Genomic DNA, 15,054 nt, shown 5'->3' on the forward strand with positions numbered 1-15,054 from the left:
TACTCACATCCAAAAGAAATTCACCTATTATAAGTTCTGACTATTCTCTACTACGAGTGAAAAAGGTTTAAAAGCAGACATGTATTGAACTAGGGTTTAATAGTGATGAACCAGGGTTCAGTGCAGGAGCCATCAATGAATATGATGAGTCCTGCATAAAAGGCAACTGCAGAAAACACTGTGAGAGAACTTTGTTACAAAAGAACATAACTGAGAGTTCTTTTCGAATATCAATGATATACTTTCTTTGCAGTTTGATCTACTCTGCTTTGTACCTGCAGCCAGTGATCCAACTACAGGCCTGATGTTCCCACTAGCTCTAGTTTTGCAATTTTCTCCCTCCATTTTATTGTATTCTATCATCTCAGTCTTTTATTTTTCCTACCAACTGTTATTAATGTCTCAAACATATTAACGTTTGTTTCTCTTTCATAAACATGCTAGTGACTTATGAAGGGAAGAGTAAAACAAAAAGATACCTGAGAGAGCTTCATCTGCATATGGGCAAACACATGAAGAAAACCAACTACAGCATCCCACAGCCTGCTGTGTGCCAGACTTTGCTGATTACCAGTACATGGACCCTATTGTTCAGGCAAAAAAAAAAAAAAAAGCAGCAAAATTTGTTTGCAAGAGATTCAACAAAAACAGAAAGAAATACACATAAGTGCATAGCTTAGGGTTATCCTTCAGAAATGTCTATGAAATATTAAATATATCTAGAATTATGTATTTAATAAAACCACTTACTGTAAAAAATGTCTACTCCTAATAACCATTCTGCCTGTTTTAGCCTAATCTAAATATACTAATTCAGACTCCCCAATTGTGTGTGTTTGCAACTTTAAACAGTAAGTGGTGAAGGGATACAAATCTTCAAGTTGTTTCTTACTTATGTAGTTCTGTAAATTAGGAAAAACCTTAGAGACGGTTAATACAAAATTCACAAAAGGGATTAGAGAACCAGTTTTCTGAATTTTGTCTCCCCACTATATTGTAGAGCACAGTGCTAAAAAATAATTAAAGAAAATTCTAATGAGTAGTGACAGGTGTATATACATATATTTTATTATTGTGCTCTGTACATAAACAAATGCACTAAAATACTGTTGAATAAATGCATCTATATTATATTTCTGTGTTATATCCAGCTCCTTTATATCTCCATGCCAAATATATGATGACTTTTCTTTCAAGCCCATAACATTCTAATGAAATTAATTTACCTGGATATATTCTGTGAGAGTATTGAAAACTTGTTTTGCAACCTGGATGGCTTTGGAAAAATTTCGTTGTCCTTGTTCATCAATAACATCCTTCCCAGAATAATACCAGTAGAAATCACTGATAGATTCCTAAAGAAAAAACAGTTGTGAGAAGCACAAAGAGGCTGTGTGGCCAAACTGGCTCTAACTGGATATTCATCAATATAAAAAAACAAACAAACAAACAAACCAGTATTAGACAGTTCTTGTTCTAAAATTTATTTTGTTTATAAAGGCTTTAAATGAACCAACCAGTGATTCTCAAGATACTTCAAGAATTGTAGTTTCATCTCGAGGCAATCAATAGGAAAACAAATACAGGGAAAGAAATAACTTAAACATCCCACAGCAAACCTCAAAATAAAAGAAATTAAAATTAGATGAGTTGGTATCTGATCTTAGAAATATAACAGCCTGCATTCTGAAAGGGAGTGCTCAGTAGTACTGCCATGCTACATGCTGTTCATTAAACAATGTCTCTTTATACTGCATGCTTGACACCTAGTCAATAGTGGGAGCGAATGTTGCTTTGTGTGCATGATTCCTTTCTCCATCTTCCCCAAAGGAGAGCTTATTAAATTTTCAACAAAGTAGGCAATGGAAGGAAAATCATTGTATTGTCTCCACAACTTCTACAGAGTGCATAAAGAGAGAAAGCAATGTTGATAACAGCAGCAATGGAAACAAAACAAAGAAAAAGAATTTTCGAAGTCTGGAATTCTCAGAGCAAATAAATGAATGGTTCAAGGGAACTTAACTAGATAAATAATTTTAAAAAACTAAATCATAATATACTATCATGTACAATGATTTTCAGAAAGAAGACAATTACAGGTAAAAATTATGAACATTTATCACAAAATATGTTTTCACACCATTCACATGCTGCAATGTGGAAACAAAGATTTTTTTTCATTAATTTCTACAGTCTTGTGACAATGAAATGTTTTCATATTAAAAGGATTTGGGAGACAGTTAAGATAGATTACTGAAAAGCTTTTTAACACACTGTCTTCTGCAGTTTTGTTTTTTTTCCTTTTGCCTTTTTTTTCCCCTTCTTAGAATATGTGCTATTATCATGCTTCACTCTAGTCCAGATGAGCACTCATTCACACAGTGGCCAGCACTCAGCCTAATTCAGAATATGGCTGAAAAAGAAGCTGGCTGAAACTGACCTTGAGCAGTACAAAAGTTTCTCACTCACAGGGTAGTTTCAGTCAACACCTGGCTACCTGAGCATGGCCCCATCTTCTGCTGCTCTCCTTGGTTAACGGCCTCCATCACATTCCCAAGAAAAAGGCTGGAACCAGTCTTTCACATTTATGCTACCTTTGACTCTCCCCATACAAAGCAGCAATTCTTAAAGAACTGCAACCAATAGAGAATTTCAGCCTTTCTCATCAGCTTGAGCTACAGGAACCAGAATAAGTATGATGACAAATAAATGTGCTTTTCTAATAAAATTTGTATAGAAGTGATATTTTGATTTACTTACTTAGAAAATAATTTACTTACCTGAACTCTCAATAAGTAGTCCACAGTAGAAATGATAATATTAACAGTTGTGTTGTTACCAGTTTGAGTTCTCAGGTAATTCTGAAAATCTAGAAATTCAAATAGAAGTTTAATTTAAACTTATTTAAGTTTAGAAACTACTTCTGAAAATTAATTCTGACTTATGATGGTCTAGAAAAGTTTAATTTAGATGCATGTATTGGGTTTGTTTCTCTTTCTTTGGTGTTTTTTTTTTTAGTTTTTTTTCTTTGCTTGTTCGTTGGATTTTTTTGGTCAATAAGTCATCATAAGAGTTTTAACATCTCATTGCAGAGATCACATACCAGTGAACTTCTGAAGCCAGAACCTTGTTTATATATTTCATCTGTAAAGCGTAACTTGGTCTTTATTTATGACTAGAACTACATCAATAACAATGCAATTATACTTATAATCTATTTTGTTAAGTAAAATTAAATCATATAATTATACAAATACTGATAACTAAGTCCGAATTATGTCTGATGCCTAAAAAGAAAAAATATCCATTTTTTTTCTTTCATTCCTTAAGAACGACACAGAAAACACATGGGACTATACTTAATGATAAGAATACAATCAAATTATGCATTTTAATGTGTTCTTTTGTATTTAAATGATATGTTATTTCTTCAAGAAAGGTCTTGTGTACATTGTAACCTCTCATACAATTCTAACTGACATTAGTAGGAAACAGTGTGCACCAGAAAGCAGACATGCCAAAGGACAATCAACACAAATTCCTCTTACATTTTCTTCTGAATCTTCCATGTCTAGAAGTTACAAACTGTGTATATTTTCTTATGGAAATTTAATTTTCCTAGTGGGTCAAGATCCAAAACTCATCATTTTGGAAACAATTATCTATAAAATTAGGGCTGTTAAAAAACATTGGCAACTTAGTTCCACTTAAAGATTTTCCCTCCGTGTACAGTCTAGCAGCTACTCCACTTTTCATAACATTTTATGAAGGCTGCCAAACCTCCAGCAATTAAGAGCTTTTATCATCGGTTACCAGCACCTTGATTGTGCTGACTGGCAGCCTGCCCACAAACCTGAATTGTGTCCTTCACAAAGCAACTGAAGAAAGCGGAAGAGGTCACAGGTGAACTCATCATCCTGCATCACCTTTTCTCCTGTAGAAAGGCCAGATGGAAGCAGGTTATCACAGTCTGCCAAGTAACACCTCATAGCCCCTGAAGAAAATCTCCATAATTAATGTTAAGAAAGAGAGAAGGGGGAGAGAAAATTTATAACCACCAACCTATCTGAAGCACCTATGACTTGTGCTTGGCAGATAGTTATTTGGTTATAAAAAAAAATTCAATTACAAAACTTAACTTTTGATTTATAAATATGACAGCATGAGCTTGGCAACATTTTACAAATAATCCCTGATTTACATTCTTGTTTGATTTCACTGGGCATGGAGGCTGTGTCACATGCAAAGGTTAGGGTTGGATCAATTTGGTTCCCATTCATCACAAGAAAAGGTACTTAAAATACCAAATTAGATTTAATCAAACAGTTATTAAAATCACTTCTCAAATAAACTTTTTGCTTTTAGAATATTCTAAAATAATCCATGATATTTACAGCTATATGCACTCTCAAGAAGCATTTAGACTGCAATATTCGTGGATTTAGTACCTGTCTGCTACTGACACAAAATGGAAATGCCTCCTTAGAATAAAACCATAAATAAGACCAAATGCCAAAATACTTTACTGAATTAGGCCCCTCAGTTAATTTCTTGGTAAACAACTAATATCCAAATGAATACAGCTTCAAGCCTTTTTTTTCCCCTCCACAGGAAACAGTATACTAGAAAGCCCTCAATTAACACATCGTTATTTCAAGCACATCAGTACATACAGTTAACTTTGTACAGAGACATATGCAGAGTAGAAATAACCATCCACCCAGGAAAACAATCACAACTGAGGAAAATGTAGAACAGCTTATAAAATGACACACGAGGACAATACTATAGGTGTTAAAGCAATAAAGGCCACCTACCAAAAGTAAGAAGATTCCCATATAGAACCTTGGGGAAGTATTTTGACTATGTATGCAAAGGTGGAAGTCACAAAAACTTCTACTATTTAATACACATAATTTGAATACATGACAAGTGCTATTTCTAAACAAGAAAAAGAGGGATATAAAAATTTAAGTCTGAAAGAATTTTTCTTTGAGGGAATATAACTTAGGTTCTACAAAGACAGAACCTTTAGTGAGTGAACAGGAGACCAGAAAAGTGAGCAAAGGCATTAAAATTTAAAAAAAAAAAAATTATACCTTAGATAAATTAAAAATTACTTCCATGCTTTTCTACTGGTAGATAATTCTAATTACAATATCCACATTTACAGATTACTATAGTATTATAATTAGATTATCACTGGGCTAGATTTGGCTATGATCAAGTTAATTTTCTTCATATTAGCTAGCTGAAATGTAAATAGCATTTAGTACAAATTGGAGTATAAATAGACATGATCAGAAGTTTAACTTTCCACAAAGTCATGAGCAATTATAATTTCTAGCTAATGGATTTATCAGTCCACAGACAGTGAATTTTAAAGTGAGAATCTTCAGTACACTAGGAATAGGAATTAAAAGCACTTTGCAAACTAATACGAATATTATAAAGTACAAAATTTCACACTTTTCTGTTGCCCTCAAGACAATGTTTGGTGTTTAAAGTATATATTACTAAGGCATATGTCAACATAATTTCTTGTACCATAGGAAAAGATAAGATGCTATTCCTCCAAACTCTAGACATGCACCTAGGGCAGTCACAAAAAATACCCAATTGTTTCTCCAAGAATGAGTCAAATACATTGAATGACATTCCATGACATTTTTCTCCACTGAAAATATAACCACCAGGCACACAGATTTTCAGTCACAGGAGACTGAAAATCCTTTCAGCTAATTAAACAGTGGAAAAAGAAATGTTTTATTTTCCTGACTGGCTGATTCTGTCAGTGGTAATGAAGGTATACATGCAATATACACCCAAGAAGGCAAAACCAGGAGGTAGCTGGGCTCTTAGAAGTATATTATTAAATGTTACATGCAGGTTCAGTCCTGCAAGACAGTTTCATATGCTGCAGGCCAAATGCCATAGAAGAGAAGATTTCTCAGGATTAGTTACTTCTTTTCAGTTTAAATGAATTCCTGTCACACTTAAAGTTACATGTGAGGTCACATGCCTTCTTGAATTAGGCACAAAAATAAGAATCACAGAAAGCCAAATATTTGGTGAAGCCTATATCACACAGGTAATGCTTGTAGTTTGATGGCTGAGATGGCAATGATTTTATAAAATAACTCATCAGGAAACTTGCTTTGAAAAATCAAGCCCATGAAAGGCTCAATCATCTATTTCTTGTGTATTAAGGCACCACTGAATAAAAGCCTTTTGTATGAATAAGATCACAGAATAAGTTACAGTTTAATATTTTTGACCTTTATTTTTCTTGTTCTCTTAGGAAGTAAGATATTCCAGAACAAGAAGGAAAACAAGTCTCATGTTAAAATGTTATACATATCCTGGCTTTTAGTATAATTACTTGGACTTCAGGAACTTTTATTAAATAAATTCTATTCTTATTATTGGAAGGGCCTGGAAGGGTCTCTTAACTAGCTCCACTGTAAATAAATCACAACTTGAACACAAGTTATTTCAAAATTCTTAAAAACCAGAAGGTGTTAAGTGCATCATTGCACAAAAGATGAAAGGCATGTTACTTTTAGAAATATTTTTACATATTTTAAAATGAAGCAAAAAAAGCCCATCTCAAACCACCTGGCTACACTAAGATTTACAATACCCTGGTTTTCAATTTTTACACCTGATTAAAGTCAGACAAGAACTAATTTGGTATGGTCAGGAATTTTCATTTTCAGATTGTACTTACTGACTATGAGTGGTACATCACTGGCAACTATAGAACTGAAATGGAGATCTGTATCTTTCTGTAAAATTCAGGAGAGCAACCTTTGCTGCTGTGCACACAAATTCATGCCAGTTCACATAAAGGTTTGCAAAGTACTTGCAAACATATGCACTACATATAGTATGACTTAGATTGTTATGAAAAAACATTCTTTAATTTCTGTTATAAATATTATATATATTCTGGCAAATATTTGCTTAGATGGTAAAATGCTGACATTGCTCATGCTGTAGGCAAATGGTATGGCTGTACACACAAAGGCTTTAAGCCTGTAGCTTTCGCAAATCTGGCAGTTTGTGTTTGTGATATACAGGAACAGAGGAATCATGTGGAGGAAACAAAAATAAAAGTCAATGAAAAATTAAATACATGGGTTTTTTTTTTTTCATTGAAAGCGCATGTGTCAAAGTTCCATGATTCTCTCCCTCTTTCTTAATTTTATTCTTGAAATCCCCAGTGGAAAAGATCTGACTTCTATTGCTACTCAGTAACACAGGTTTGATAGTACATATTACAGATATATAAAAATACTTTCAGCTTTCAAATGGGAACAAGACTTTTTTTATAAGCAAGAGCAAATCTGTCCCATAACAAAGAAAGTGAATTCATTCTTATCACAAGATCCAAACAGTATTGGGTTGGATTGTGAATGCTGCATGTCTCTGACATCTCAAAAATCTAATTCAAGGAAGAAATACACTTGTTTCCTGTGAGTGAAATTCTCTGAAGTTATTTAAGTCCCCTGTTAAATGAAGACACTGATTCAAAAAGAGTTTTATGGAGGTGGAAAACACCTCTCCAATGCAGGGTACAGTGTATTACACAGAATTTAAACATCTACCTTAAGAGTGACCAGGTTGGTGAAGGCCAAAAAGCATATTTATTAGTTCCACATTACTAATGGCTGAAAATAGCCCTGATGTGAACCCACAGTACAGCTAGTTATTATATCACATGTATCTCTCAGATTGGTAAAAGTAATTTAAGAGCTACTATCTGATTCTAAAATTGTATTTTACTAAAATAAGGCTTCTGTGAACTTACAGAGAAATTACAGATAGACATGATAAAATACTAAACAGTTGAACATTAAAAAAGAGCTTTTCTGAAAAAGGGGGAATAGACGTAAAGTAATCTAAGTGTAAACTTAACATCTTACATTCTGTACTTTGTAGAAGTAAAACAACTCTTTCCAAAAGAGAAAAACATTGCACTTTCAAGATTTTTGTGATTCACAATGAAATGGCAAGGAGTATGGGTGTTAAATGAAAAAACATTGCAAAATAGTAAGTATTTCTACATGTCTTTGATTTTGGTCCCCCCTTTTTGGAAAAGAAAACAAAACAATCAAAACAAAATACATACAGAAGAAACAACATTGAGTACGCCACAAAAACAAGTAAGAAACACATTTGCTAAAGAACCATCAATGTTGTTACCAGTGGGGGTTCCAGGGTTTGGAAAGGGAAGGTAGTACCAGTCAGAGGAATATCAGGACAAGGCACTTACGATGTGGACAGCACAAAGAAACAATTGGAATAGAGCAATAAATTTCACATCCATGTTGACTCAATAAAGGGCTTTATATCTATTGCTAAGGTTGGCATTGGACCAGAAACAAGGACTGCACATGAGGAAAGGTTGACTTTATTCCCATAAGTTTCAACAGTTTTTCTTTGACTTTGGGAATAAGTTTCAGGCTTGTAGGTTGCAAAGTCTATGACAATTACTTATGAATGTGCTTCTGCAGCCGATTCAGATGAAATGAGAAACAGACTAAAATGCACATTTTGCATCCCATCATTTCCTTGGGAATCAGTAAAATTATCTTTAATTGAAGAGTAATTAATTACTCATAGACTAAGAATTTTTTTCAAAAAAACAGGACCAAAAAACCTGGGAGAAAATCTTTCTCATCTTTGGTACTTCCTTTGTAGTATTTACAGATGGTTATTCACAGAATTTCAGACATAAGAGCACAGATATCCTAGGACACTTTGAAACTGTTCACTACAGGAATTTCCCCACAGACACACTGGCTTGGCTTTCTTAATGCTATCAGGTATCAATACCAGTACCAGTATCAATATCAGTACAGCTCTTATGTAAACTACTTTTCAATTAACTGAAAAAGGCGTGCTTCATAATATAAAAAAATATTACTATTTGAAGGTAGCATATTATCAACAATAATGTAACTTTGAAAGGGAAAAATATAGTATTTTCTGGTTGGATTTGGTTTTCTTTTGTCTTGAATTTTCAGTAGCTGGATAATAATATGTAAGAAAAGATGGTATTTGCAAATATTATCACTTTGTGGCAAGAAACTTTTGACACAGTGATTACTGTATCTTGACACTGCTACTGCTCACTAAAAAACAAAACAAACAAAAAAGTTATCCTGATCACTGTGTAGAATTTTATTAAGCTGCCAAATAGAAAATTTCCACTGAGAAAACAAATAAGATACCAGTTCATCCTCCTCCCCAACATTTAGCTAATGAAAAGACATCTGCTGTGTTAGAGTTTTCATTGTTTCTGCTGACTGGTATACACATTTTGTATTTTAAATTCTCTTTTCACATGGTGACATGAACATCTCATGGCAACTGCTCCTACAAAGCTCTTCCTTTACTTGAACTAAGGAAACTTTGAGGTATAGCAACCACAACACACCAAGTGGCTTTCAGAATAAGGAAGAGTCGCCTGTAAGCAGCATTGATTCCTCTAAGTTAGCAATGCACCACCTCTTTCTTGTATCAACTCCTGACTGCATTAGATAAACCTAGCCAGTGGAAGTCCTCTCCTCACTAACCACCCTCAAATCCTCACTGGATCCACCACTGATTTCCTGTGGTTGCACAAACCAATGCAGCAATAAAGCCACATTTAGTACACAACAAAAAGGCTACAGGAGGACTAAAGCACAAGGCTTTGTGTATGTATGTATTATTATTTTCCTTTTAACATTCATCCATTGCAAATATTTGGCTCACTAAAATGAAAACAAATAAAAAAGAACAGGAAAGGAAAGTATAAAAAAGCTTGTTGCTCTTACATCTACTGCGTCAGTCACTGTGCAAATCCAGAGAAAGAGACGAAGACCAAAATGGGAAGTTTTGACATGTAAACCAAGAATTTTAGAATGAAAAATTGTAATATTAACAGAAAAAATCGCACCAGTTTAGCAGTATTACAGAAAAAAAATCTAGTGATATTCAGGAGTTGTACAATGCTGACACAAAGCTAAGAGCAGGGAAAATAAGGAATAGGCTGTTGTTTTTAATAATTACCACGCTCATGGGTGATGACTGAGGAAGGGAGGACAGGACAATTAGTTCAAAGAAAAAGAAACAGGAAAAAAAGGAAAAAGGGTGAAAATTTGTTTTAGGAAATACAAAATATAGTTAGTATTGGTTTTGCCAAAATTAGTTCTGTACTAAAAGAGAACATCAAATAAACAGATAAATGAAAAAAAATCCCTCAAATGAGGAAGCACAAAAATACTCTTAACATCAGTAGAGTCAATTATGCAGCATTTAAAGATTTATTTATATTTGCATGCAAAATCACTCATTTCTAGAAACAGAGGCAGAGGTCAAAAGAATCATGAGCCAATATCTTGAGAGACCATTTCAGAATCCAACATTATGAGTAAGTTTAGCTATGTAATGGTAGAAATGTTGTCCAAAAGAGCAAAAGATTGTGCAGAATAATCTTCAGTAAAACATGAAAGTAATGGCCGAAAATTATATGCCAGATAACTGTACTAGTGCTCAATTTACTGTCTTGTAACCAAATTTTATCCACATGGGTTCACTTTTTTATCACTCATATCAGTCTAGAAAGATTTAATCTATAATTTAAACTGTGAGAGCACTTTCAGAGAAGCAGAATTTTTGACTGGTCTTGAAGTCATTCAGGCAAATGTAATAGTTAATGAAAAATCATTATTTAAGCAGTTGAATATTAAAGAAAGAGGCCGCATAAAAGACCTACAGGCACAAGGGACAATGAGATATGCAGTGTTGCTGGTATGAATTATGATCCCTCAAATGCAATAGGGATTATACAGTCAAGCTTTTTTACCTTGCTTTTAAGATAAAAACATGTTAAAAGGTTAGGTCACTGTAGGATTTAAACATACAAATGCACTGTAAAAAATGCTGAAGATAAGGGAAGAAAATGTGCTTTTATAGCTCTATTAAGCACGCAAGAACAAACTTAATGTACCCAGACAATCACAGTAAGGGAGTAGCAGAACTTACTATCAAGCAGAAGAAAGATATTGACAGTGAAGTAACAACACAAAGGGTGGAAAGCCAAATTGGTTCAAAGTCAAAAGCAGAGTGAGAATTTTGCAATATTTCCCCAAGGACAAATAGAAAAAAAAATTATTTCAAAGAAAAAGCTTTTCTCAGACTTTTTTTTCCACAGATCAGATAGATTTCCATCAATCTCTTATATTTAATTTATGGCTTAAGTAAGTGGTGTGGTTTTCAGTTTAAGAAATCAGGTGGGAATTTTTAATTTTGTTCTATGCTGAAACTGCTTGGGGACTTCTGAAATGTTTAACATGCATAAACAGTGCTGTTCATAACTGGAATATGTTTTCAATTTTACATGTAATGTCTTCACTTCTTCAAAATGATGAGAAAGTGTCCTCTGAGACCATTCTGAAACTCGACACATGCTAATGATTTACTGTTGACAAGGACTGGCTTAGGTATGTCAATTAAATATAAATCATTTTTAGGAAACCTGTTTTAACTCTAGCCTCTAGATGTATTTTTACAGAGTTCATGGAATCATAGACTATTCTGAGTTGGAAGAGACCCATAAGCATCTTCAAATTCTAAATCTGGACTCACATGGGACACCCCAAGAGTCACACCCGGTGCCTGAGAGCATTGTCCAAACCCTGCTTGAACTCTGCCAGGTTGGTGCTGTGACCACTTCCCTGGAGAGCCTGTTCCAGTGCCCAAACACCATCTAGGTGAAGAACCTGCTCCTTATGCCTAACTTAAACCTCCCTTGGGTTCTTTCAAATTCTGCTTGCTTCTGTAAAACTAATAAAAGGTCATGGATCATTTCTGTTGAGTCAATACTACCTGATCCCTCTTCAGTCACCATGCCAAGGCCTTCTGCTTTGTTCTGACGTTCAAACGCATTTAGGTCAAGAACACTGCAGTGAGAAAAATTACATTTGTCCTGTGATTAGTTAAATATATGCAGTATTTAATTTTGTGGAAGTTAAACAGCATGTGCAATTTCATTGAAGTTCACAAGCACACTAGTATTGAAAAATACATCTCAGTGGCTTGATACAGGTGTCTGTTATGAGACTACAAATCTCAGCTCAACAGCCTGAACCTGCTTTTGCCCTGAAAGTGACCAAATTCAGCTCTGTATGACTGACCAAAAAAAAGAAAAATGTATGCATTTATGATATACATACTCATTTTTAAGTGCTATAAAGAAGCCAAGTTACTGACTACTTTTGTATTATAGCCCAGTTCTTACCAAGCAGCAAGGTCCATTAAGAAACTGTCATTATTAGTTTCATTTAGTGTTTCTCTCCCTCCACATTCTGAAAAACTAAAGCTGCCAAAATGGAATATGTATTCAACTAGCCAGATTCAAGGAAGAAGGATATCTCATATATTTCATTTGTGAACCTGTGAGGTTCTGCCTTCCAGGGCTTCTGGCCAGGAATAACTTTTGTTCATTAGCAAAAATGGTTATAAAAGATTAACAAAGAACTATGACAGAACCTCTGCTGGCAAGAAACCTCACTGATTTCAAAATCAAACTTGGCCACAGACAGCATTAAGAAAAAAGAATACACAATTATGAAAAAAGAATACTCTGGACATAACAAGAAGACTGAATCACCTGATCCAGGGAGTCCCTTTTAGTCCTATGTTTTATGTTCACTAATACATCATTTACTGATATGGTTTATTCTTACAAATTATGTATAAAACATTTCAATACATATATTTATATATGAAATCAATATAAATCATAAAAAGCATGAATGAATCACTTCAATAGTATCACTTCAATTTATTAAAATTAATTAATTTAATATGATATTAGATATTTTGTTTCTTTATCTGACTTCTAAGAAGTCCCATGAATAATTCTAACAAAGCAGCATTTTCTTAAAATCTTTATGATTACTTAGCATTGATCATGGACCTGATCTCTGCAGGATCACTGGATACTTCCCAAGTTAAGGATTTGCCTCTGAGGAATGCTCCTAATTCTGGAGTTGTTTTCTGCCATATCTCAGATAGACTCAAATTCCAGAAATATTTTTGCAAAGAGCTTTCTTACAAAGGTAGATACATATCACTAATATTTTCACACCACAAGCACCACCTTGTCCTTTAACCTAAATCTAGCAAATTACAATCCCCAAGTGCTGTTTGCAAGAATTATGTAGAAGATTATTCCACAACTATAAATCCCAAGGAATAAAATATACAAATATATGCAAAATGATAAATTTTGCATATACAATATGCAAAATGATAAATTTTTCAAGTTGATACTTTCTTACCTACAGGACTGCATAAGACCAGCAAGGCTCTGAAAGAACCCCACATCCTTTTTATCCTTGAGGTAGTCAAGCATTTTCTGCAGTAAACACAAATAATTAAAACAGAGAATTAATATTCCTATTATGTGATAACCTAGGTAACTTAAGACTATATGCATTCAATATTGTTAGCAATGTTGGTGTTTGGGAATATCTCTAATATTTAAGAGCCTTCACCAGAAAAATCCACATATCAAAACAAAAAAGAATATATAATGCTCATGTGTTTTATAGAAGAGATCATGCATATTAGTTATGCCTTCCAAGAGCACGGAAAATAAAGATAGTAACTAAAGTCAACACAGCCAGAAGAATAGAGTTTAATATAAATGCAATCTTGTCACTACTAGGTTAAAAATTTATATTAACACTATTGTTTCAACATCAGATGGGGCTTTTCTTAACCTCAGTTTGTTTTAAATTATTTTAGCTGAAATAGCCTGTTAGCAGTAATTTAAGTATATTTTAAATTTTTTTAGCTTTATTATCCTGTGTAATAACTATCTGAAAACAGATTGCAATACCAAGAGTTTATTGAGTGAACTGTGATTTCAGAATGCAATGTGTTGTTGAATAAAGACATGGCATGATACCAGAGCTCTCTGTTGTGAAGAAAACCCACAATGCTAAAGGCCAGTCTTAGTAGGAAAGCTACTAGAATTCATGTAGTGAATGAAATAAAACAATATTTGCAAAAATAATATGAGAAGTAGATAATAAGTAACCTCCAAAATAGACAGCATGTAGGCAGACAGTGTTAACAAAACATATCATTGTAAACCCAAGTAGACCCAAGATTACAAAAAAATACCCCCATCAACAACATTATACCAATCAAAGCAAAGAACTCCAGAGGAAGTTGATAATAATGACTTTTAAAAACCACTACTGTTCCTCTCCCCAAGGGAAGACCCAAGGAAGACTGAAAAGCTGATCTTAGGACCTAAAGGAAAATTGGAAAGTTGAGCATAATACCAGAAGAAACAGTTATACATGAGACAACTAAAAAAGCTAGAATTCTAACTGTACTACTGATGCTTTTATGTTGTAAGTATGTAATTTAGACTAGTAGCATTCCTATCAGTCGAAAAATAACTGTTTCCTGCATTTTGATTCATTAAGTCTTTAACAAATTATTTTTAAAAATAGATTGTAGGATTAAAAATATCATGATTTTCCTAATTTAATATCATGACATCATAAGGAACTGGCAGTGGCTCAAGCAAATAATTTCTGCACTACTTGTAGTCGTTCATGTCAATTCCTGGCAATGACAGCTCCTGAAAAGAACATTATTTTGGTTGCACTCAGCTACTTCACCTGGGACCTTAATTTTTCTCAGTTGTCTGTATTCTTTAAACTATACTACAATAATTTAGTAGTGGCAGGTATAAGCCCTTCTCAACATAGGAATCTTCAGCTAGTACAAAACACTGTAAGTACCCTATATCAGCCTCTTCACTTCAACAGTGCAGGATTCTTTTAACATAGCAGACTTGTCCACTGGACACCAAATTATCTTATGATAAATTAGTTATTCAGGATTTTATCTGCTTTTATCAGCAAGAGTCTCCATTGCATAAGCTAAGGACTTCTGAAGTTGTGTATCATTATTTTTGGTGAAGACTGGGGTCAGTAATTTTGCTTTACAGGCTATAGGACAATGGCAATCTCCCAA

General features: G+C 33.8%; 1 protein-coding gene across 8 annotated transcripts in view; it reads right to left on the reverse strand.

Annotated features, from left to right (window-relative positions):
* RYR2 (ryanodine receptor 2) overlaps window positions 1–15,054 on the reverse strand; it is a 381,438-nt gene that overhangs the window by 30,986 nt on the left and 335,398 nt on the right. For all 8 annotated transcript variants that reach the window (XM_021527072.4, XM_085576771.1, XM_021527071.4 and 5 more), the window contains 6 exons: window positions 13,338–13,414; window positions 11,881–11,954; window positions 3,854–3,934; window positions 2,781–2,869; window positions 1,227–1,355; window positions 480–584 (listed from right to left, as the gene is read on the reverse strand). In XM_021527072.4, coding sequence (XP_021382747.3) covers window positions 480–584; window positions 1,227–1,355; window positions 2,781–2,869; window positions 3,854–3,934; window positions 11,881–11,954; window positions 13,338–13,414 — 555 coding nt within the window. The remainder of the gene's footprint in view (window positions 1–479; window positions 585–1,226; window positions 1,356–2,780; window positions 2,870–3,853; window positions 3,935–11,880; window positions 11,955–13,337; window positions 13,415–15,054) is intronic.

The sequence above is a fragment of the Lonchura striata genome, chromosome 3 (genome assembly GCF_050655825.1).
Source record: "Lonchura striata isolate lonStrDom1 chromosome 3, ASM5065582v1, whole genome shotgun sequence".
In the NCBI taxonomy this organism is placed as follows: Eukaryota; Metazoa; Chordata; class Aves; order Passeriformes; family Estrildidae; genus Lonchura; species Lonchura striata.